At 43.2% G+C, this 25823-nt stretch overlaps 1 protein-coding gene across 1 annotated transcript; it reads left to right on the top strand.

Moving 5' to 3' along the window:
- The first annotated feature begins 7359 nt into the window (after positions 1-7359).
- On the top strand, positions 7360-21139 carry LOC120044068 (mitogen-activated protein kinase kinase kinase 3-like). The gene is made up of 15 exons (XM_038988656.1): positions 7360-7530; positions 7692-7732; positions 8155-8254; positions 8498-8611; positions 8831-8969; positions 9924-10054; positions 10158-10231; positions 12605-12678; positions 13729-13824; positions 13990-14151; positions 14380-14528; positions 16041-16172; positions 16312-16441; positions 16614-16791; positions 17961-21139. The coding sequence occupies exons 1-15, from the start codon at positions 7360-7362 to the stop codon at positions 18187-18189; spliced, it is 1920 nt and encodes a 639-aa protein (XP_038844584.1). The 3' UTR covers positions 18190-21139.
- The last annotated feature ends 4684 nt before the right edge of the window (positions 21140-25823 follow it).

Raw genomic sequence — 25823 nt, 5'->3', positions numbered from 1 at the left:
GGTGGTTGTCTTTATTACATGAGTAAATGCAGTGCATATTTGATACTAGTCATTTGTTGGGTAAATAGTAGGCCTTTTTTATGAATTGTATAGGAGCTAGTGTGTTTCATATATACTGTTATAGACTCTTTCAGATGCTCAACAACAGGAGTTGTTTTAGTTCAAGGTGCCTGAAGAAAACAGAATAGAGCATCAATATTGTCTCCTACTGGTACAGATGTGTTATCTTAATTCGACCAGTTCCCTCACAGGAAAAAATAATAATCCTGCAGCAACAGGACATTTTTATTATTAAATGGATAATGAGTGGACATTATTTGTAGGGGTTGATACACATATAGGATCTTAATTTGATCACCCTGTTGGAGGATAAATGTAAAATGTCTAGTGTATTTGAGATTTTAAAAGGATTCTGAAGTTTGTCATTTCCACTTTGAAATTTCAGACTTGATTTGACATTAAACACTATAAAGTATGGCTTTTGTGGCATCATTCATCAAGTCTTGCTGGCCCTATAGTTCTATGGAATAATCTACACTCACACAAACTATATTACAGCCCTGGGTGCAGATTTGTAAGACCCTATATTGAATTGAATGTGTCAAATGTCACTGAAGTTCATGAGTTCAGTCAAGTTGAAGTCAAATGCCATATACTTTTAATTAAGGATGATATTTGGTCTTCATAATGGTATCTGCTCATGGTATTTGTTGTCAGCACTCTGTCTAAAAAGTCCTTATGTGATGGAGAACGCATAAGTGAAATTTGTAGGCCTTTACCTTTCATGCAGCCTACGTCATCAATGTACGTGTGGATGGTCGCAAGTCTGGTTTTGAGCTTCGTCTCTCCCGAGCCCGTACGGGAGTTGTAGCGATGAGACAAGATAGTAATTACTAGCGATTGGATACCACGAAAAATTGGGGAGAAAGGGGGATAAAATTTAAAATAAAAAAAAATAAAAAAAGTCTGGTTTTGAGCGCGCCATTAATATTGTGCGCGCTACCAGGAGCAAGAAATCGACAGAGGAACAGCGCGCCCCCGAGAAAAGCACGGAGTCGTTTTAGTTACTGTATGCTTTACCCAAATGGAACACAAATCTGAGTTATTATGATTCACCTTTGCCCATGACCAACCACTGCATTCAGAATATTGAATCATAAGCCTACAAAGCATTGGGAATATACACCGTTTTCTCGTTTTGTAAGAAGCGTTCTATAGGGGTTCCGGTGACGGATTGTTTTTTCTGTCAGGAAATTGGTTGCATTAAAAATACATTTTACTTTATGTCGGTGAGCATCAGGATCTGAATTTATGGAATATCTTTCGCTCAAGTCTTCTGAACAGTTGGTGCATGTTTATCACTTCTATTGCACAAAGAAAGCACAGTTTTTTCCACTTTTGTTGAGTTCTACCACTGCACCGCGGAGATGGTAAAAGTTCAGTTATGCGCACAATATATTTTCTCGATAAAACCATCCGATCATAACTTGTTATTGATGCAAATGTATTAATTGTGTGTGGTCAACTATGTGTTACATCTGCCTCCTATAATTTTACACCATTATTCCGAAAATAATAGTCTGCTTTCGTATTTGAATCTTCATCTCCCATCCACCATGTTGTGTGTTGAATTACATTTTTTTCACCTGGTTTCTTTGTTATAAAAAGTCTGGTGCCTGTTTGCAGTTTATGGATTAATAATAATAATTCTGTATAGAGATGGAACAATACAGTTTGGAGAGAAAAATGGCATAGAACAAAAACTAAAAATCTGCAAATTTAGCAGGAAAAGAGGCCATCAAAATCACGGAAATCGCTTCGTCCTTTTCCTTTGGTGTACTGTTACACTGTTGCAAATGGATTTCATAAAGGCAACACGGTTATTGTTACATCTTTTGTGTTAGTTCACCCTTTCCATGCTGACAAAATGTCACTGGGAAATATTGATTACTGAATAGAGAGAATTATGATGGCCTATGTTCGTTTTTTGTATTCTAGCGTGTAAGTTGGGCTTCTTGTTCCACAATGAAATGCCATCGGACGTTTTTCTTTTTTGATAAAGTTTGGAAATATGGGCAAGTTGTCGAACGTTTTTGTGGCGACGGAAGGTTGACACTTTTCTTTTTGGTCACTTTCTGAGCGCAGTCTAATGTATCGGATTTTGGACTATATTTCTGTTAAATTAATTTGGCATTAGAGAAATCCAAATGTATACGTATACAGTGACGATCTCGATGTGACGACATTGTGTTTTCTAGGCCTACTGCTCATTAGAATTTATATTTACTGGCTAGTGCGTAACAAACTTTCGTGGACCAGCGCGCGCACTAGTGCCCCCGCACCTGGGGGCAACCCCGCCATGGCGCCCTCATCCCTCTGTATCTCGGTGTGGTTGTGTGAGTGAATCAACAACACAGACTGGGGATCAAAGCTGAGGATGATGCTCTGGAGATAACGGTTCAAACTGACGCTGCAGCATCTCTCCTGAGCGACCCAGTTAGAAGTTGAACCAGGATCCCGCTAGAGGGAACGGCTCTCATCTTCCAGACAGAGGTTAATCATCAGGGCAACAGCACAGGTGAGAGCTCATGCATATTCAACACATCACATCACAGAACAATTTCAAAAGGAATCCAACCTATTGAAACACTCACACCCTTATATGCTGAATATGTCTAAAGGACTCCACTCAATAAGCTCCTCTCAAAGTGATATCATTTATTTTTTTATCAAATTAATGAATAGTTAAGTGTCCTTATGCCTCTTAAGGCCTAGTTGTACATCAACTGTAATTCTCATAGCCTAGAGTTTCTCTCCTTCCTCTATGACATTACTTGATCAATTGGACAGTCCCCAGTTCCGGTCCCCCAAGTCAAAGTGAATTACTCCCTAAAAAGCAATGATGAAAACCAGCAGACACTGTGGCCCACAAGAACTGGAGTTTAGAATGATACAGATGTAGGATCTTAATTTAAGCCAGTTTACTACAGCAGGAAAATTACCCTGCGCCAACAGAAAAAGTGAATTATTATGTGGATTGTTACAATCTGTAACTTTTTGGGTGACCCAACCAAATTCACATAGAAATCTGAGTTATATATCTGTCATTCTCATTGAAAGCAAGTCTAAGAAGCGGTAGATCTGTTCAATGTGCACTATTTCTATGCTTCCCATTCTCTTGTTTTTTTTTGCTTCTTTAAACTTTTGGTTTTGTACACCAGCTTCAAACAGCTGAAAATACAATATTTCTGGTTATTGAAAATATATTTCACACTGGTTTAGATGGTACAATGATTCTCTACACATTACATTGCTTGTTTTGCCACATAAACTGAAGTTAGGCGAACTATTCGATTTTTAAAAACCAGAAAATGGCTGAGCAATTTCTGCATATTGCTCCTTTAATGGACATTTCTGTAGTGGTTGATACATTTTTCGTTAGGGCAAAACAAGTCTGACCTTTCAAAGTGGAAATTACAAATTTTAGAAGACTTCTTAAAACTGAAATACACTGCAAGTTTGCATTCCCTGCAGTGCAGGAAAATTCTCAGCAACAGAAGAGTGATCAAATTAAGATCCTACATCTGAACCAGTACAGGACAGTTCTATGCATGCAATTTTGTCCAACTAACGTTTTGCAAGGGAATTTTCCTCCCTACAGAACTTAGTGGATGCATAAAGTTATGGAGAAATGACAAAGCATTGTGCAATATTATGATTCTGAACTTTCCCTTGATCCTCTGCCTCTTCTCTTTCCCCTCTGCCATTACTCCTGGAGGTGGTAGTCAATCCATAAGTGGGGTTCCAGCTAACTCTGCTGGGAGGCTGTTTTGGATCTTTATTTTTGTTTTGTTGAACAAAAAACTTGGCAGACGGTACTCTGAGTTGCACCACTAGGCCGCACTACAAACTTTTATGGCAAGTTTTTACTCAAGCCTTGCAGTGCAGCTGTGAACATAGCAGGTCACACCAACCCAGAGCACTTGAGCATGTTAAGCAAGGAGAGACGTGAGGCCAGGGACTGCTCAGGGTTTTTTGGATGTAAGGCACTGAGACAGAGCAAGGGCCGTGGTTGGGAAAAACAGCCTTAGACTAAACACCTAAAAGCAGGCAGAGAGAAGTGGAGGGAGGAAAATCCATGTAAATCCGGTGAGTCCTGGAAATGCGATGCAAGTAAAATAAAGGGGGCACAGCTGACTGGGCTGGCAGTGTACGGCCTCTCTCCTCGCTGAATTCCCCACATTCCTCTGTGAAGGTAATTAAAATCAGGAGAGCGGGGGAGCAGAACGACGGACCTGAGAGGCCAGTCAATGTATAACAGAGATAGATAAGATGTTTGGTTGGTGTGTCCTGAAGCTATCTGCGACCCTGGGATTTCACTCCATGTTTTTATAGGAGGAGGGAGGGCCAATGGTAGTAGGCCTTTGGTTTGGGGGTACAAAGGGTAGACACATTTAGTGTTTCTCTTGGGTGAGGAGAATGTGAGTGTGGCGAGGGGGCCAGATGGACATACCCGGCATTCCAGTTAGTGATTATTACCCAGAATTCCAAAGGGCCACTGAAGCGCTTCAGGTGCTGTTGCTGTTGCCCGTTTATACTTCCACCCCTCTTCATCATACCACTCTACCTCCTCAGCCACTCACCTCCCATCTTCATCCTCCTCTCTTTCCTGTTGTTTGTGAGGCAGGGGCAGGGTTGACATTTGGCACATGTGCAGTAGTGTATTTTTTACAAGAATGCTCAATCAGCAGCACACCTGTTTCATTCCATTTCAACATCAGTCCTCTCAGATTCTAATAACAATACATTTCATTCGGTTAATATATTTCACTCACCTTAGGGTCCAATGTGTTTCTCTGAATTTATAAATGAACTTAGAGTTGAGTTACAGTGTGCTAACCCCCCTGGGCAAAGTAGCCAGGCATGCTCAGGTCATTGGGAGGTGACTGGTGATAACTGCTGTGTTGACACTAGTGCCTTCTGGATTGGGTTCCTCTCCTGACCGGCTCTATTTGGATCAATAATAGAACAATATTGATCAGAGAGACCAGAGAAGATTGAGGGGCTGACCTTATAAAAAATAGGAACAGCAGTGCTTTGGGCAACACTTTACCTCACATAGGCAGTATTCTCTGATGATGAATCCAGTTTGTGTAATAAAAGGAAGTAACGAAACTATATAGTAATAACTAGCATAGCTAAATGATATTGTGCTCCCCTTCTGAGCACTATATCGGTGAGTCCTCAATATCTTTTTGTATTTACTAAGTTGTTACAGTGTAATAAGACCAATGCTATTGTGCTGATTGTTACTGTAGTGTAAGGCCCATATATGTGTCTGGTCCACTTTAGGTAAAGAGAATACTAAAATACCCTTTCACGTACCAAAGAAAGCACACATTTTCCAAGCACACTAATCTCTGCTGAATTAAAGTCTTATCGTTGTGTCAGTGTTTTTTTTAAATTCTAGGGTTTCTTTGTCATAGATATGGCAACGTACTCCGCTAAAGGACATATGAGAATCTCTAATGCTGTTGTCTTCTTGGATACATTATACACCTTAATACTTGACCTTGTCAGGGGGTAATGGTAAATCAGGGAAAAATTTATACCTGGCACAACTCTGTCATCCTTTTTAATAGAATAATGCCCTCTTAACATTAACAGTGGAGTTATGACGTGGTTGAGTGAGTGTTTTATGGCTCATGCAGTCGGAGAAGTTTAAAGCTGTCAGAATATTCACAGTAAAACTTTTTCATGTGCTTTGTGCCAGATCTGTCAGTGCCAGTGGAGCTCAAGTTTCAGACCTTTACAACTCTCACTTTTTCTCATGTGCAAAGTTTCTCTCTGTCACACACACACACACGCACGCACGCACGCACGCACGCACGCACACACACACACACACACACACACACACACACACACACACACACACACACACACAGCTCCAGTGCTCCCAGAAAAGTCATTTTAGTTTATGTTCCATGCTTTCCTTGAGAAATGGATGGTACTTCAGGAATGACATTTTCTTATATACATTCTCCATGCACCCTATCTTTAAATGCATTACAAACCACTTAGTATGTTTATATCAAAGATGAACAGAATGTTTTTTAAGGACTGATGATGTCGTACACTTCACACTCAAAGATAATATATTGCCAGTGCTACAAAATATGTTGAACATAAAGATGATGAATATGATGATGACTTGTGAATTTGATGTCAACTGCAGCTTAGGTTCTGAAATATATTCCCCATGTTAACATATTGGTGCATTCCCTGCAGGATGTTGATGGGTGGCACTGCAGAGTGAGGAGTCTGAAGATCTGAAGATCTCTGAAGGTGGTTGGCTTAGACAGCGCTCACACACACATCGCCAAAATGAGTGAGTTCTTTGTGTTGATTATGATGATGTTGGAACACACTTGAAACCCTCACAATATTACATCTCATAAATGTACACTCAGATGAACACACACACACACACACACACACACACACACACACACACACACACACACACACACACACACACACACACACACACACACACACACACACACACACACTATTCACCAGCCCCGGGCCTGTGTGAGTTGAGTTGAGCTGATTTTCCAGACGCTGGCCGGGCCAGCAGGTGAAGGATTGATTTTCAGTGTTATGGAGACGGGGCTCTGGTTCTCTCTCCTGCCCTACTGCTGTGTGATGTCTGTCCAAACTACATGAGGGGAATATTTCCCTTCGTGAGCTAACACAGCCAATGCAGAGATCACTCAGAGATCAAACATCGGAATAGAAATATCAAAAACTCTGCAGTCTGTCCTCTAACGGGCTCCATTACCCTGTCGCTAGCTGAACACTCTCAATGTGGGTTTATATAAAAACACTGCAGTCTGTCCTCTCACGGGCTCCATTACCCTGTCGCTAGCTGAACACTCTCAATGTGGGTTTATATAAAAACACTGCAGTCTGTCCTCTCACGGGCTCCATTACCCTGTCGCTAGCTGAACACTCTCAATGTGGGTTTATATAAAAACACTGCAGTCTGTCCTCTCACGGGCTCCATTACCCTGTCGCTAGCTGAACACTCTCAATGTGGGTTTATATAAAAACACTGCAGTCTGTCCTCTCACGGGCTCCATTACCCTGTCGCTAGCTGAACACTCTCAATGTGGGTTTATATAAAAACACTGCAGTCTGTCCTCTCACGGGCTCCATTACCCTGTCGCTAGCTGAACACTCTCAATGTGGGTTTATATAAAAACACACATTTTCTGTGTACACAACTAGAAGCGGGATTTATATGGCTATACGCGCACACACACACACACAATTACACTTCAATTTGATCTCATGGTAAATGTGTGTTTCCACCAACCGTTCTCCCCTACAGATGAGCGCCAGGCTCTCCATTCCATAATGAAGGACCTAGTGGCCCTCCAGATGACGAGGCGCCAGCCTGGGCCCTCTTATGACACGGGGAAACCCAAGACTCTGCCCAACCCTGCCCCTGCTAAGAGACAGGTAAACCATCTACCACCCCACTCAGTCAACAACACACACTCTCCTCAGACAGGCAGGTCATCATCATCTCTACATGACATCTTGTTTCCCTTCATGACCCCATCATGACCCTGTGACCTCCCATGAACCCTCTTGACGGGGCTTCTTCTTTACTCCCTCAGGACGATGTCAGAATAAAGTTTGAGTTCAGTGGAGAGAGGAGGTGAGTGGGTTTTCTTGTTTTTGGATGTGTGTCTTTGTGTGTGTGTGTGTGTGTGTGTCTTTGTTTGTGTGTGTGTGTGCGTGTGTGCTTGTTTTATCACGTCTTTGTCTGTGAGAAGAGCATGGTCAGCTCGGCTCAAATGCACTCCAGATCTCCAGTCAGAATGGTATGTGAAGCGGAGAATGGAAAGGGAAAGGACTGTGGTTTAGCTGTGGCAGCCAGCAGAAACCACAGCTATGTTAGGTGTGCTTAGAGGAATCTGCACACACTGGAAACGGAATATGTTTGTAAAAGTGTGTGTGCACGCTTATGTTGCAGATCTAAAGAGGATATAGTTTCCAGACCGAAACACTTTTTTTCCTTCTGTCTGTTTGTCTGTCCATCTAACCCACTGTTTATCTCCATCTTTTTTATTTGTGTAGGATACTGATGTTTGGGAGGCCTGTGCAGTTTGAAGAAATCCAGCAGAAGGTCAAGACTGTCTTTGGCCAACAGCTAGACTTGCACTATATGAACAATGAGGTACAGCTAACCCCACATCTCTTTCTCTGCATTTCTCACCTACAAACACTCTCTCAGACAAACACCAACACAATGCATACACACACAAACACTGGCCCTCACAGCAACCCACTTGATGTAGGTAACATTTACGGCCAGTTTCCTGGACATTTAGTCCTAAGTACTAAGATGCATGTTTAATGGATATTCTCCCTTAGTGTCTCTGTGTTTTGGTTGAGTCATCTCTGTGTGCTGTGTTTCCAGCTGTCCATCCCTCTACGTGGTCAGGACGACCTGGACAAGGCCATTGACCTGCTGGACCGCAGCTCCAAGATTAAGAGTATCAAGATCTTGCTGCTGACGCAGGAGCAGTGCAATGTACTACACACACACACACACACACACACACACACACACACACACACACACACACACACACACACACACACACACACACACACACACACATAAATACACAGACATACAGAAATAAACACACACATTAATCAATAAAATGTTATTAAAATCATATGTAATGGGGTAGTGTGTACAGTCTATATGTGGAGACTGACCACACCCCTCTCATCCCATCCCTAGGCCTCCCCATCCCCCTCTCCCTCTCCCTCCTCCCACCACACGGTGAGTAAGCAGGTGAGGATCAAAGCCTCCCAGTCCACGGGTGATGTCAGCACGGTGTACCAGCCCTCCGAGCCCAGGGGGCGCCACCTCTCCACCAGTGAGTATGAACAAGCAGATTCAACTCATAGCTGCTTCCTCTATTCTTCTGCCTTTGCTTTCAACATCCTCTTTCTCCATTTCTGTCGCTATAACTTTTTTTTACAATAGCAAGGGAAGGGTAGTGGTATCTCTCAATATGGAGAGATAGTAATGTTGTATATTGTCTGGTTTGGTGTTTGTCATGTCTTGCTCTCTTAACTAATTTATTTTGCTAGCTTTCTCTTTGTCTCTCTCCCCCCCACTCTCTCATTTCCACCCCCCTTCTCTCTAGCTGCTGTTATTTCTCTGGCTTCCCCTCTTAGCAGTAGGTCCTCTTCCTCTTCCTGTCAACCATCACTGGCTGCTCTACAATGGCCTGCTGGCCACAAGCCAATCAGATTTAGAGACACTATTAGCATGGCGGGTCAATGTCCTGGTTTTAGAAACACTGGCTGTTTTGGGAGAGGGTTGAAATTAGTGCTGTGTGAGGGAAACTGGACAAATCCTAAATTCTCTGCAGATCCACCACCTGAGGCAGAGTTACATTTCAAACAATCACATTATTAATGTTGGAGAGAGAGAGAGAGAGAGAGAGAGAGAGATCATATCTGTTATCAGTGTTAGGGATGTATCTTCTTTTCTCCCACATAATCCATTGTTTAACTTTTTTTTTTGTGTCTATTTTTTTCATTTAGCAGATGCTCTTATCCAAAGCAATTAGGATTAAGTTCCTTGCTCAAGGGCACATTGACAGATTTTTCACCTAGTCTGCTCAGGGATTCGAACCCACGACCTTTCGGTTACTGGCCCAAACACTTTTAACCACTAGGCTACCTGTCATTGATCTTGGTACACCAGAATCCCATTATCTCATGTATCTCATGTATTGATTTCCATTGGTTTAGAACAGTGTAATATGGCCAAGTCACAGTCCTATTTCTTATCCTCCTCCTCCTCCTCTCTCCCGTCCCAGGCTCTCAGAACACAGGCCGTAGCTCCCCCCCTCCTGGCTATGTCCCTGAGCGGCAGCAGAGGATCGCCCGCCAGGGCTCCTACACCAGCATCAACAGTGAGGGAGAGTTCATCCCAGAGAGCGACCAGTGTGTGAGTCATTGCACTGTACACAAACAAGTGCGCAGACACACACAAACACACAAACACACACACACACACACCATAGGGCTAATACTGTGTCTCCTCTCCCTAGGTGCTGGACCCCTGGAGCAGTGCAGAGAACTCTGTCTCAGGAAGCTGCCAGTCGCTGGACAGTAGCTCAGACAGGTGAGTGCAGGACTCTACCCCACATTCTACCCAGGGGGGAAAGTAAGCCAGTACGGTCTGGTGCGGCGTCCCGGCAAAATAAATAGTGAGGGTACTCCGTACTGGTAAAACATGAGCCTATCACTATTAACACAAAATGGCAAGAAAAGTATAGGCTATTATGGCATTATAAAACATGACCTAATGTCAGCTACATGAAAAATTAGTGAATTGACTTGAAACCGGGTGGTATACGCCCAAATTGTGTTGTGGTTCGAGGAGAACACTTACATGCCTTGGAGATGAGAGGTCGAGACCGAAACACGGGAGGACAAGGTGGAGATGAGTGGCCAAGACCGAGGCACGCGACCAACAGTGGATGCATCAATTCAGGCTCCAAGTTTAGGCCTAATGACAACGTCATTAGAATACATGTAGGTGTTTTGTAACAGATGTCTCTTTCCATTCATCAGTGCACTGTTGGGATTTGGATGCTGGAATTATTTTGTGAGTGGACGAACGTGTACTGTTAGCCTACAGGACCGCTTTTTTGAAGTGATTATTTGTTTGACAATCAGATGAAAACATGACTGGTTGTGTTTATACCACATTAAAAGGCATAGGCGGTGTGTCCATAAGGCTAGGGGAAGCTTTCACTGAAGTAAATTGAGTTAAATTCCCAAAATGATATAGCCTAATTAGCCTACTCCTGTCTATACAGAAATAAATTAAATCATAAAAATAGGCTACTAAACCAGAAAGCATGATTTGGCCACAGAGGATCATTAGCTTCTTTTTGTTTTGTATAGCCTACAGTTGGAAGGGCCCGCAATTTGGGCAGCATGTGGCAAATACCACATTTGAGTTGCAACTGTCAGTGAAAAGCAGAGAGACCCAGGCAGACGTTTGGAAAGCAAATGGCTATATCTGTGAAGAGATTGAGCAAACAGTAGCCTATCTTTTTTTAACTCGGCAGGTCAGTTAAGAACCAGTTATTATTTACAATGACAGCCTTGGGACAGGGGGTAAACTGCCTTGTTCAGGGGTAAAACAACAGATTATTACTTTGTCAGCTCGGGGATTCAATCCACCAATCTTTCGGTTACTGGCCCAACGCTCTAACCACTAGGCTACCTGCCACTCTTATTGGCACAAGTGGAGAACATCGTCCATATCCCCGGTCAGTCTGCATATTCACTTTATTATTGGGTCAGTGACATTTTTGTTTGTTTTTGGACAATCATTTCCTCCTCCAGGTTAGATGTACTATATTGTATTTTATGTTTCCCCTTTTTGTAGGCCCATTATATGGATCAGACAACGTTGTTTTAATTGATCAGGTTGTCAGTTTCAGCAGAGTAGGCTACCCTGTAATTTTTGTTGTATAAAAAAAATATTCTGCTAATGTCACCAGTCATAAAAAGTGTAGTGGAATTGCATGAAAGGCCAACATTTTCCTGTGCATGGAAAGTGTATCTGATAAGTGTATCTGAAAGTGTATCTGAAAAGTGTATCTGATATAGCCTATAGTCTAGGCTTACTCTATCCATTACGCACTGCATTGAAGTATTTTTTATGAACATTTATTTTTATATTATTCGCTAAAATTATGACTATCCAATCTAATCATCACATTAGGAATAGTAGGCTATCTTTAATAAGTCTGCAAATGTGAGGATGGATGGAATGTTTATTATAAAGGTACATTTTTATGGTGAAAATTAGCTTCCCCAAACTTGAAACCCATGTGCTGCCTATGTTAATAGGTCTCCCGAGTGGTGCAGTGGTCTAAGGCACTCCATCGCAGAGCTTGAGGCTTCACTACAGACCCGGGTTTGATCCCAGGCTGTGTCACAGCCTGCAGTGACTGGGAGACCCTTGAGGTGGTGCACAAATGGCCCTGCGTCGTCCGGGTTAGCGGAGGGTTTGGCCAGCCGGTATTTCCTTGTCCCATTGCATTCTAGTGACTCTTTGTGGCAGGCCGAGCGCCTTCAAGCTGGACAGTGTTTCCTCTTCCGGGTTAAGCCAGCAGTGTGGTTAGGCAGGGTCTTGTTTCGACCGTCGCCTTTTCCGAGTTCGTAGGGGAGTTGCAGCGATGGGACTACCAATTGGGGATAATTATACATTTAAAAAAACAGGTATAACATGTTAAAAGTGATATGACAAATCTTTACAGAGATCATATTTGAAATTAATAAGGATTCTATATGTAATTATATAATTACACCTATAAAAAGTGTGTGCGCGATACCGGTAAGAAATTAAATCTACTTTTACCCCTGATTCTACCTCACACGTACACAATACTTGTACACAATACTTGACTTTGGTTAAGTATGTATTTTGAGGAAGTGATCAACACCTCTCACTCTCTTTATTTGTCCTTCCTCCCAGCCCCTCCCTGAGGAAGTCACGCATGCACCGAGCCAAGAGCTACCCTGATAACCGGCAGCAGGAGAACGTCTCAGGTGGGTGCCCAGGAGGAATCCTGATATCACTACATAAGATATAGATCCTCACTGTAACGGAAAACTGTAATTTATACAGTAATTTGAGGTATTATCAACAGTAAAAAACATTGGAAGTTTTACTGTAGCATACTGTAAATTATGGGAAATTTGTTGTATTTCGAATGGTACTGTAATTCCACCCCACGAATACAGTACCATACTGTATCTTTAGAGCGCCAAAAACCTTATGACCACTAGTGGGTGCATGGTATTGTTGTCTCGGGCTTATTACTATATTTTGAGGCGTGCCTTGTAAGAGGCTATATTTGTTGCACCCGTGAGTGAGAATGCTGTACCAAATTTACTCTTATGTGGTTAAAGTGGCCCATCAATAAAAAATGTATAAGGGCAGTTTGGAGTGGCAGCAAATGGTTGAGCATTTTGCCATGTCCTTTTGGTCTGTTTTGACCTGTAGTCGCTGCCAGTTTGGAAGCCTTTGTTAAGGCCTCTAGAAGTGCAAGTGATATAAAGCACCAAATATGAATTAATATGCTGTAATGTGTAAACACTTAGCAGCCAACCTGCTTGCACCAATCCCATGTAATTTCAGTAAAATACTGTCATCCACGTATTCATTAATTCATTCCGATTACGGTAGCATTTAGTTTTTTACAGTATAATACAGTCAATTTTATGATATTTTACTTTGTGTCAGTACACAGTACTTGCTTTGATTCTGTATTCATATTACATCAGGTGTACGGTAATATGAAATACAGAATTTTACTTTCATCCGAGCTGCCTGTAAGCTACTGTCAAATTCCCGGTAACCCCTTTACAGTGCTGGCAAGAGAGCCGCTCTCAAGCCCCTTAGCAACAGGCCTAAACCACAATGCAGCTCCTAGCAACAAAGCAACAACGTAGTCCCAAGCAACAGCACAGAGAAACAAGGCAGCTCTTAGCAGCAGAGCCTCACGTGAATGCTGTATGACTGAGCTGAGTCTGAATCCTGTTGTAGTCTAACCTTCACCCTCTCTCTCGCTCTCTTTACTCCTTCCTCCCTCTCAGACCGGGAGAACCATGTGTATGATAAGGTGGTGGGGAAGGGAGGGACATACCCCCGCAGGTACCATGTCTCCCTGCATCACAAGGACCATAGTGAAGGTAGGGGCACTTTTCACTGTTCCTCTCACCAAACCACTTTGTGCCATATTACTTTGTATTTGACCTTTTCCCTGACCCCTCTCTTGAACCATCTCCTCCTTCTCTTGGTCTCTTGGTTCTTCTCTCATCACTCCTTCACCCTCAACTCTCCTCTCATCCCCCCAGGTCGGAGAACGTTCCCGCGGATCCGTCGCCCCCAGGGTAACCTGTTCACCCTGGTGCCCTCACGGCGCTCCCTCAACGGCAGCGAGGAGAGTCTGGGCAGCTGGCAGCTAGTGGACAAGCAGGGCAGGCTCCGCCCACAGGAGCGCCCTGTCGCCCACAAGTGTGAGTCCCGACCCTGCCTCTTCATCTTATATTTACATATATTACACATATTTTACATATATTTTATAGTTATTAGAGATTTCATAATAATACATCTATTTTTGTATCCTACACATTTTAAATAAGGGAATTAGTTTGTATGCTGAATGCAGTGTGTTTTGAGAGTATGGTGTCATGTTTGCTATATGGAGAGGATGATATGTATGGTGTATGCCCCTCCCTCCACAGCCCCCAGTGCTCCAATGACATGGAGGCGGGGCAAGCTGCTGGGTCAGGGGGCGTTTGGGAGGGTTTACCTGTGTTACGATGTGGACACGGGACGGGAGCTGGCCGCCAAGCAGGTGGTGTTTGACCCGGACAGTCCTGACACCAGCAAGGTGAGACAGCAGGGGATGCCGGAACAGTATGCTACTACACAGATTGTTTTCTGCTTTTATATCAAAGTCTACTGTTCACAGCCAGGCTACTGTAATGTATTTATGCCAAGATGACTCAGACTCCCCAGCCTGAAGGAGAACTCTGTATGACTTGAGTTCCCGTGTATTGTTAAAGATTGGTGCAGAGAGGCTTAGCCTGGAGCACCTTTAGCCTGGAGCAATGCCAAGAATGAGGTAATGTGTTCAGCAAGCTACTTTACTCTTAAGAGGCGATTGTGGAGGAATGCAGTATGGTGCTGTGTTTAACCTGACTGAGTTTTACTAGCTAATTGTTGGTCAACTGTCTTAAGCACAAAAGGCGCTATTCAACGATCTGTGGTCAGGAATCAGATAAACTCTCTGAATCACTAACATAGTCACATCCTGACTGAGTGCTCATCTCTGTCTCTGAGAGCAATGAACTTTGAGGAGATTCAAGGGACTTTCTTTCCTTTCTCTCTCCCCCCTCTTTAATGTCTTTTCCTGTCTGCCACAGAGAAAACATGCACGGTCACTTCCTGTATCTGAGTGGAGTATTTGCAGGGGGGTGAGGAGGGGGAGAGTAGCAGAGCCAGCTTTGCCTTGGCCTCCAATCACCCCTTAAACTCCACTGTCTCTTTTGCGCTCTCCCTCTCGCTCCTATTCTCTCTCTCCCATTCTCTCTCTCTCTCTCTCTCTCTCTCTCTCTCGCTCTCTCTCTGTCTCTCTCTCTCTCTCTCTCTGTCTCTCTGTCTCTCTCTCTTTCTCTCTCTCTCTCTCTCTCTCTCTCTCTGTCTCTCTCTCTCTCTCTCTCTGTCTCTCTCTCTCTCTCTCTCTCTCTCTCTCTGTCTCTCTCTCTCTCTCTGTGTCTCTCTGTCTCTCTGTCTCTCTCTCTCTCTCTCTTTCTCTCTCTCTCTCTCTCTCTCTCTCTCTCTCTCTCTCTGTCTCTCTCTCTCTCTCTGTCTCTCTGTCTCTCTTTCTCTCTGTCTCTGGCCCCCCAGCCTGCAGCGGATGTTAATCTGTTGTTGTTTTTTTTATCTATTTAGTGGGTCTTTGTGTTGTGGATACTTTGTATATATCTCCATTTCCCTCTTCCGCTCTCTCTCTCTGTGATGTGATCGCTGTGGCCATATTCTCTGAGGTAAACAGAGGAACTGCTTTTGAGGAACTGGACAGTTACCGCTAATGTCCTATTTGCAGAGAGAGCTGGTCTGTGTGTCTGAAATGCTTTTTCCATTTGTCAGATTTTTTAGTTGTCTTTGTATAGCTTTTGGTGGACAGATGACTCATTCATATCATGTAATGTTGAGGATTTTTTGTTGTTGTCGAGTAGAACAACCCTCAACCTGTTGTTCCCTGTCTGTCTGTCTGTCTGTCTGTCTGTCTGTCTGTCTGTCTGTCTGTCTGTCTGTCTGTCTGTCTGTCTGTCTGTCTGTCTGTCTGTCTGTCTGTCTGTCTGTCTGTCTGTCTGTCTGTCTGTCTGTCTGTCTGTAGGAGGTGAGTGCTCTGGAGTGTGAGATCCAGTTGTTAAAGAACCTCCACCACGAACGCATCGTCCAGTACTACGGCTGTCTGAGGGACCACAACGAAAAGACCCTCACCATCTTCATGGAGTACATGCCGGGGGTCAGTCTATTCTTCACACATCGGCTCAGGGCTGGAGTGTTGTGGGTTAAAGGGTATCTGTGGTGTTCAGTCCTGGACTGTGTCCCAGTCTCTCCAGGGAATAGGATTATAAACCATGCACTTCCTTCTTGTCTTTCAGGGTTCAGTCAAAGACCAGTTGAAGGCCTACGGGGCGCTGACGGAAAACGTGACGCGGAAGTACACACGGCAGATCCTGGAGGGCATGTCCTATCTGCACAGCAACATGATCGTTCACCGTGACATCAAAGGTAGTTATGTCAACACGCTGCTCAGATGGCCATTTGTAGTAAAGATAGTGAACTAAATGGCTATAGACTTCCAGACTCAAGCACAAGGACCTACAAGCTACATTTAAAATACAAGGAAGATGGTTGGGTGAGTCTGTGTCACATGGTGTTACTCTGTCGTCTCCTTATCCAGGTGCCAACATCCTGCGGGATTCGGCGGGAAACGTGAAGCTGGGAGATTTTGGCGCCAGCAAGAGGCTGCAGACCATCTGCATGTCTGGCACGGGCATCCGCTCTGTCACTGGCACCCCCTACTGGATGAGCCCCGAGGTGATCAGCGGAGAGGGCTACGGCAGGAAGGCTGACGTCTGGTAAGGACCGAGACACATGGGGTTGGGGTTGGGTAAGAGGTCTTATACACATGCAGGTGATTCTGATTAGTTGTGTTGATAGGGGGAGGTGGGGGATAGATGTCTCAACTGGGAGTGTGTGAATGTATCTTCAGGTCAAGTGTCAGATGCTTTCCATGTGCTCATATAAGTAGGCTCCTTCCCTGATAGAGTGGCTAGACTGCTGGAATGTGAAGGGAGGGAAAATAGCTGTTCTAAAAGGGGGAGACCATTATTCTTCAAGGGAAAAAGTGCTATATATAAAATAGTAAAAGTGCTATATTTAAAAGAGAATGTCGAGAAGGACTGCCTCACTCCCACGTACAGGGCCCTGAAATGGGTCGGGCCCACCTGCTGCCCAGGAATTCCCTGATTGTGTAGTATCCCATCAGGGGAGGGATGTGATTGGCCAAGAGCCAGTCAACCAGCCAGCTTGTGACAGGGTTCGGAATGTTCCGACTTCATTGCTCCCCTGGGGGGCCAGACCAGGCCGGGAGCGTCGGTAGGGGGTAACAGGTCCAAAGGGGAGTCTGTCCCTAAACCCAGCTCCCCTCACCAGCCCTCTGCTCTGTCTGACTTCAGGACTGAAGTGGCCTCCCGTAGCCAGCAAAAGCACACTTTAATTGTCAACAGGGAAAAAGTTTCCACCAAAACATTCCAGTGGGGCCTGGGAAAGCAGAAGAGCAGAGGGATGGCCTTTTCCCTTCGTGCCTGTAGTGAGGAAAAGCTGCCCTTTGTTTTTTCAGTGTGTTAACACTGTTTTTGTCAATTCACACAAGTCAATAAGTTATACGATTGTGTATCGCATTGAATGTCCTATTCTGATGTTTGAGTGGGAGCGTGTTTCAAGTTTCTAGTTGTATTAGTTGTATGTACAGGATACACCGTCTGACAAAATGCTTACTTGCAAGTTCCTTCTCAACAATGCAACAACAATAAGAAATAATAATAGATAAGAATACAAACATAAAGTAAATGGCTCATTAGAATAGAATACATGTTTTAGCATAAGTATAATACAGGAAGGCACCATTTATATTCCAATATTTACACGTTTTGTGGAAGGGGAGATTGGACGGCAAGTGTTTAAATTGTGTATTTGAGCTCGTATGGGTGTTCTCTTAACCCTGTTTGTGTGTCTCCTTCCCCAGGAGCCTGGGCTGCACAGTGGTGGAGATGCTGACAGAGAAGCCTCCCTGGGCCGAATACGAGGCCATGGCAGCCATCTTTAAGATCGCCACCCAGCCCACCAAACCCCTGCTGCCCTCATACACCTCGGACCACACCCGTGACTTCATCCACCGCATCTTTGTGGAGGCCAAGCACCGGCCCAGTGCTGAGGAGCTGCTCAGACACCCCTTCTCCCAGATCCTCTGCTGAGGGGAAGTACTAGTACACTCTCTCTGTCTCAGCCGCTCCTCATGACTCAAGGCCTACAGCTGACATCTAGACTCTAGACTTGTCCCTTTCCATCCTACAGCTCTCTCCCCAAACCAGACTCACCACCAGTCACACTCATTACTTAACCCTCAAATACACATGATCCATTATGATGGATAATAGCACAGTGCCATTATTCCAAGCTGTTAACGACAACTATCAAATTCACCTCCAACTTCCCCCACTAGGGGGAGCTATATGACTGATCAGTGTTCAGCTGTCTGCTGTGGAGAACTGGACCCACCAACTCCATACAAACTGTATCTATTCAGCTATCACCTTGGTGGTCTGTGAGAGGATCAAACACACACACACACACACACACACACACAGACACTCCAAACACATCAAATCTATTGTATGTGGCTCAAGATGGGATTTGATCAAGCACCACCACCGAATGTGCCTTTCAAATATGCCAAAGTGTCCCCTCCTAAGTTTACATTCTCTAGATGGGCTGTTAGGTGAGACCACTGAGGTAATGAACTGTTTCATATGGGACTTACAGTAAGCTTGAGCAGAGCAGTGTCTGGTCTACTTAGGCCAAGACAGCAGACCCACAGCCACAGCTCAGTGCTTCAACATGCTAACTGATGAAACCAACAGATGCACCACTCAGTGTTATAGAGACGGGATGGATTTTATTTTTCACTTTCTCCTCTGATCCGTCTCTGATATTCTTCGTATTTTTGAGAAAGTGCCTCTTGATGGTCTTTTGAAGACTCACAGTCCCTGATGGAAGCCCAAGCTGATCTGTCCTGTCCTCACCATACAACATAGAACCAGAGCCATCAGTGTTTTTGTGTTGTCATTATGACCTTCACAGTAGACCATTGTGATGACTGTGTCTTATACTCCAGCTCTCCACTGCAGCCCCTCAGTATCACAGCCCAGTGTTTTCTGAGTGTACCAACAATGACCCATTTCATTCATGAAGGGGTTGGTTTCCAGTTTGGTTGGAGGATATGCTAACTACACAATATTACAAATTATATTGTACTTTGTGATTGAAAGAGAGATTTTATTTTAGTCCTAGACAAATACAATCCTAATGCCTTGATTTGAAAGTGAGTTGCCATTAGGTTTACCAGCTTTCTATGTGTTGACAAGTGTATCTAGGAAAACGCTACGCCAAACAGTGGAACTCTGCCATTTAGGATTCATTTGAGTCAGATGCACTTTTATGTAAAATTAATGTTGTTGGTTATTGTTTGCCTTACGAAATTAACTTTTTTTTTTTTACTTTAAATATTACATTTCTTTTACTTTTATTTAAATCCCTATGTTCATCCATTCCTGAATTTTTATATTCAAATATATATGTATAAATATATTTTTTATATATTGACTCTAGACAATTTGAAATCTAATGAGGATGCATTTAGACCTATGAGATAAATGTTGCCGTTCGAAATGATAAATTGTTAAAGCAGCTGGTTTTGCAGAAATTACAACATTGGGGTTTATTAGTGAAACACTTTGGGTGGAAAACGACCTCTGGCTATCTTACCTGGTCTCTGCTCCAAAACAAGAAACATATCCACATTCCTGGCTCCAGTATAATATATTATGTCTAAAGGTCCATGCTTTATTAAATGGCAACACTTTTCCATTGGACCCTTTCTGTTGGACTGCCCTGTCAAACCTCTCACAGTTTCAGTACTTCTTTAACAAGGCCACCGCCTAGGAGTTAAAGGCTACTGAAGTTCCTCCATATTTCTCCTTGCTGGCGTGATGTGTGGGAAATAGAGGGGAAGTATGTGAAGTGTCATTTAGAATGCTGTAGTGTAACTACAGTGAAGTGTCATTTAGAATGCTGTAGTGTAACTACAGTGAAGTGTCATTTAGAATGCTGTAGTGTAACTACAGTGAAGTGTCATTTAGAATGCTGTAGTGTAACTACAGTGAAGTGTCATTTAGAATGCTGTAGTGTAACTACAGTGAAGTGTCATTTAGAATGCTGTAGTGTAACTACAGTGAAGTGTCATTTAGAATGCAGTGAAGTGTCATTTAGAATGCTGTAGTGTAACTACAGTGAAGTGTCATTTAGAATGCTGTAGTGTAACTACAGTGAAGTGTCATTTAGAATGCTGTAGTGTAACTACAGTGAAGTGTCATTTAGAATGCTGTAGTGTAACTACAGTGAAGTGTCATTTAGAATGCTGTAGTGTAACTACAGTGAAGTGTCATTTAGAATGCTGTAGTGTAACTACAGTGAAGTGAAGTGTAACTAGAATGCTGTGTCTCACCAGAATAACCTTCTCTTAGTGTCATTCTTGCAGAGCAGAGCGACTGAATGTGTGCGTTAGTTAGACTGAGCTGAGCAGGGCAGGGATGGAGGAGTTCTGATCAGGTAGATGCCAGAGACCGGGGTTCCACCCAACATGACGACTTTGTTTAGCTCAGGGTTCGAGAGACCGACCGGTGCCCAATGTCTGGGGCCCTCCACACTGAGCAAAGGGCTTTCTACAATTACCTTATTTTAGTTTTATTTTCCATTTATTTCCATTTATTTCATTGTTACTGGCTCTAAAATACTTTCATAAGTGAATCAAATGGGTATCATGTGGCTGCTAGATGTTAAAGAAGGCAGCTAAGAATCAGTTCAGTATTAGAAATGATCCTGTTATATACAAAGAGCCAAAACAAATGTTTCTGTTAACAGAAGAACCCTGGGGTAAGCAAATGAAACAGGAGTTAAACGTTTAGATATATACATGTATGGAAATGTATAAATGAGTATGTTGAATGACAGGGGACTTGCAGTGCAAAGTCACTCCAGTGTATCAAATGTATTTACGTAGAAAAAGGAACAGTATGTTAAATGACATTGTTTTTCTATATCTTTGAGTGCCTAATTTCAAAAACAAATAAATGTTCTTTGTCGCTGGTCCAATATTCTGACCTGCTTACTTGTTTGTTTGCGTAATGTTTGGTGTACGTTCCAGTCATGTACACCGCTCTGATGGAGGTGTGTTTGGTATTGTAGAAGATGTTTTGGGGCCAGCGGCTCTGGGAGACACTGGCTAGTCTGTCCATGCATGTCTTCATTATCTTTGAGCAGCCAGCAGGTTGGAAAGTCAGACTGGCCCAGTCCAGTAAATAAAAGAACATCTCACTGAATAGAGCTCATTGTTGGGAGAAAGAAGCAACCCGACTGATGCTTGCTCCATCTCTTTCTCCCTCCCTTTAAGACAGAAGAGGAGGCGGAGAGAGCTCTGTTAATCTGTGTGGCCATGGGACAGAGGAAAGCTTGGACCCAACAAAGGTTCCTTTTCTTAGCTACTGTGACAAGGGGATGGATGCAGATAATACTTTATTGCTTTGTTTTTCTGGTAATGCACTTTCTCTGTGTGTGTTTTAGCATGCTGCTTGTTCCATTTTCTTCCTGTAGATCTGACCCATGGCCCCTGACTACCAGGATCTGATACCAGTTACATAACCTTCCCCTACACCTGTAATGCACCGCTCCATGTGGCCCGCAGGTCTGTTGATGTGGTTAATGGCAGTGTTATTGTGATCAGTGTTAGTGTTATTTGGTCAGTGGTAGTGTTATTGTGGTCAGTTGTAGTGTTATTGGGTTCAGTGGTAGTGTTATGGGGGTCAGTGGTAGTGTTATTGTGGTCAGTGGTAGTGTTATTGTGGTCAGTGGTAGTATTATTGAACAGTGGTAGTGTAATTGTGGTCAGTGGTAGTGTTATTGTGGTCAGTGGTAGTGTTATTGAGGTCAGTATGTTATTGTAGTCAGTGGTAGTGTTATTGGGGTCAGTGGTAGTGTTATTGTAGTCAGTGGTAGTGTCATTGTGATCAGTGGTAGTATTATTGAACAGTGGTAGTGTAATTGTGGTCAGTGGTAGTGTTATTGTAGTCAGTGGTAGTGTTATTGTGATCAGTGGTAGTGTTATTGTAGTCAGTATGTTATTGTGATCAGTGGTAGTGTTATTGGGGTCAGTGGTAGTGTTATTGTGGTCAGTGGTAGTGTTATTGTGATCAGTGGTAGTGTTATTGTGATCAGTGGTAGTGTTATTGGGGTCAGTATGTTATTGTGATCAGTGGTAGTGTTATTGTGATCAGTGGTAGTGTTATTGTGATCAGTGGTAGTGTTATTGGGGTCAGTATGTTATTGTGATCAGTGGTAGTGTTGTTGTGGTCAGTATGTTATTGTAGTCAGTGGTAGTGTTATTGTAGTCAGTGGTAGTGTTATTGTGATCAGTGTGTTATTGGGGTCAGTGGTAGTGTTATTGTGGTCAGTGGTAGTGTTATTGTAGTCAGTGGTAGTGTTATTGTGGTCAGTGGTAGTGTTATTGTGATCAGTGGTAGTGTTATTGTGATCAGTGGTAGTGTTATTGGGGTCAGTATGTTATTGTGATCAGTGGTAGTGTTATTGTGATCAGTGGTAGTGTTATTGTAGTCAGTGGTAGTGTTATTGTAGTCAGTGGTAGTGTTGTTGTGGTCAGTATGTTATTGTAGTCAGTGGTAGTGTTATTGTAGTCAGTGGTAGTGTTGTTGTGGTCAGTATGTTATTGTAGTCAGTGGTAGTGTTATTGGGGTCAGTGGTAGTGTTATTGTAGTCAGTGGTAGTGTTATTGTAGTCAGTGGTAGTGTTATTGTAGTCAGTGGTAGTGTTGTTGTGGTCAGTATGTTATTGTAGTCAGTGGTAGTGTTATTGTAGTCAGTGGTAGTGTTATTGTGATCAGTGTGTTATTGGGGTCAGTGGTAGTGTTATTGTGGTCAGTGGTAGTATTATTGTGGTCAGTGGTAGTGTTATTGTAGTCAGTGGTAGTGTTATTGTGGTCAGTGGTAGTGTTATTGTGATCAGTGGTAGTGTTATTGGGGTCAGTATGTTATTGTGATCAGTGGTAGTGTTATTGTAATCAGTGGTAGTGCTATTGTAGTCAGTGGTGGTGTTATTGTAGTTAGTGGTAGTGTTATTGTAGTTAGTGGTAGTGTTATTGTGGTCAGTGGTAGTGTTATTGTGGTCAGTGGTAGTGTTATTGGGTTCAGTGGCAGTGTTATTGTGGTCAGTGGTAGTGTTATTGTAGTTAGTGGTAGTGTTATTGTAGTCAGTGGTAGTGTTATTGTGATCAGTGGTTGTGTTATTGTAGTCAGTGGTAGTGTTATTGTGATCAGTGGTGGTGTTATTGTAGTCAGTGGTAGTGTTATTGTAGTCAGTGGTAGTGTTATTGTAGTCAGTGGTAGTGTTATTGGGGTCAGTGGTAATGTTATTGTGGTCAGCGGTAGTGTTATTGTGATCAGTATGTTATTGTGGTCAGTGGTAGTATTATTGATCAGTGGTAGTGTAATTGTGGTCAGTGGTAGTGTTATTGTGGTCAGTGGTAGTGTTATTGTGGTCAGTGGTAGTGTTATTGTGATCAGTGGTAGTGTTATTGTAGTCAGTGGTAGTGTTATTGTGGTCAGTGTTAGTGTTATTGTAGTCAGTGGTAGTGTTATTGGGGTCAGTGGTAGTGTTATTGTAGTCAGTGGTAGTGTTATTTGGGTCAGTGGTAGTGTTATTGTAGTCAGTGGTAGTGTTATTGTAGTCAGTGGTAGTGTTATTGTGATCAGTGGTAGTGTTATTGTGATCAGTGGTAGTGTTATTGTGGTCAGTATGTTATTGTGATCAGTGGTAGTGTTTATGTAGTCAGTGGTAGTGTTATTGTGGTCAGTATGTTATTGTGGTCAGTGGTAGTGTTTATGTAGTCAGTGGTAGTGTTATTGGGGTCAGTGGTAGTGTTATTGGGGTCAGTGGTAGTGTTACTGTGATCAGTGGTAGTGTTATTGTGGTCAGTATGTTATTGTAGTTAGTGGTAGGGTTGTTGTGGTCAGTAGTAGTGTTATTGTAGTCAGTGGTAGTGTTATTGTGGTCAGTGGTAGTGTTATTGTGGTCAGTGGTAGTGTTATTGGGGTCAGTGGTAGTGTTATTGTAGTCAGTGGTAGTGTTGTTGTGGTCAGTATGTTATTGTGGTCAGTGGTAGTGTTATTGTAGTCAGTGGTAGTGTTTTGGGGTCAGTGGTAGTGTTATTGTAGTCAGTGGTAGTGTTGTTGTGGTCAGTATGTTATTGTGGTCAGTGGTAGTGTTATTGTAGTCAGTGGTAGTGTTATTGGGGTCAGTGGTAGTGTTATTGTGATCAGTGGTAGTGTTATTGGGGTCAGTGGTAGTGTTATTGTAGTCAGTGGTAGTTATTGGGGTCAGTGGTAGTGTTATTGTGGTCAGTGGTAGTGTTATTGTGATCAGTGGTAGTGTTATTGTGATCAGTGGTAGTGTTATTGGGGTCAGTGGTAGTGTTATTGTGGTCAGTGGTAGTGTTATTGAGGTCAGTATGTTATTGTGATCAGTGGTAGTGTTATTGTGGTCAGTGGTAGTGTTATTGGGGTCAGTGGTAGTGTTATTGTGGTCAGTGGTAGTTATTGGGGTCAGTGGTAGTGTTATTGTGGTCAGTGGTAGTGTTATTGTGATCAGTGGTAGTGTTATTGGGGTCAGTGGTAGTGTTATTGTGGTCAGTGGTAGTGTTATTGAGGTCAGTATGTTATTGTGATCAGTGGTAGTGTTATTGTGGTCAGTGGTAGTGTTATTGTAGTCAGTGGTAGTGTTATTGTGGTCACTGGTAGTGTTATTGTGGTCAGTGGTAGTGTTGTGGTAGTCAGTGGTAGTGTTATTGTGGTCAGTGGTAGTGTTGTGGTAGTCAGTGGTAGTGTTATTGTGGTCAGTGGTAGTGTTATTGGGGTCAGTGGTAGTGTTATTGTGGTCAGTGGTAATGTTATTGTGGTCAGTGGTAGTGTTATTGTGGTCAGTGGTAGTGTTATTGGGGTCAGTATGTTATTGTGGTCAGTGGTAGTGTTATTGTGGTCAGTATGTTATTGTGGTCAGTGGTAGTGTTATTGTGATCAGTGGTAGTGTTATTGTGGTCAGTGGTAATGTTATTGGCGTCAGTGGTAGTGTTATTGTGGTCACTGGTAGTGTTATTGTGGTCAGTGAGTTATTGTAGTCAGTATGTTATTGTGGTCAGTGGTAGTGTTGTGGTAGTCAGTGGTAGTGTTATTGTAGTCAGTGGTAGTGTTATTGGGTTCAGTGGTAGTGTTATTGTGGTCAGTGAGTTATTTTAGTCAGTATGTTATTGTGGTCAGTGGTAGTGTTTGGAAGGTATGTGGTTCTCTTCGTGTGCTATGTGTCTGGGTCTGTTTGTTATGCAGTTCTGTTTGCTAGGTATGTCTCTGGGCCGCTGGGGCCCAGCATTAGTGCTGACAGGCAGACTGCTGGACAGAGGCCACACACACACACACACACACACACACACACACACACACACACACACACACACACACACACACACACACACACACACACACACAGGGGGCACCAGCGGGGACTGGATCTATGCAGCCACATCTGGCATATTATGATTTCACAACTGCACCTTCTACCACTAACAACTACATATAACGTCATACCTGAGAGGGCCTGTGTTAATGCTAGCATGCACATCAGTGATACTGTACATCAATGATACTGTACATCAGTGATACTGTACATCAGTGATACTGTACATCAGTGATACTGCACATCAGTGATACTG

The sequence above is a fragment of the Salvelinus namaycush genome, chromosome 3 (genome assembly GCF_016432855.1).
Source record: "Salvelinus namaycush isolate Seneca chromosome 3, SaNama_1.0, whole genome shotgun sequence".
Taxonomy (NCBI): domain Eukaryota; kingdom Metazoa; phylum Chordata; class Actinopteri; order Salmoniformes; family Salmonidae; genus Salvelinus; species Salvelinus namaycush.
Note: the sequence above shows the minus strand (reverse complement) of the source record. Positions and strands in the feature narration are given on the sequence as shown.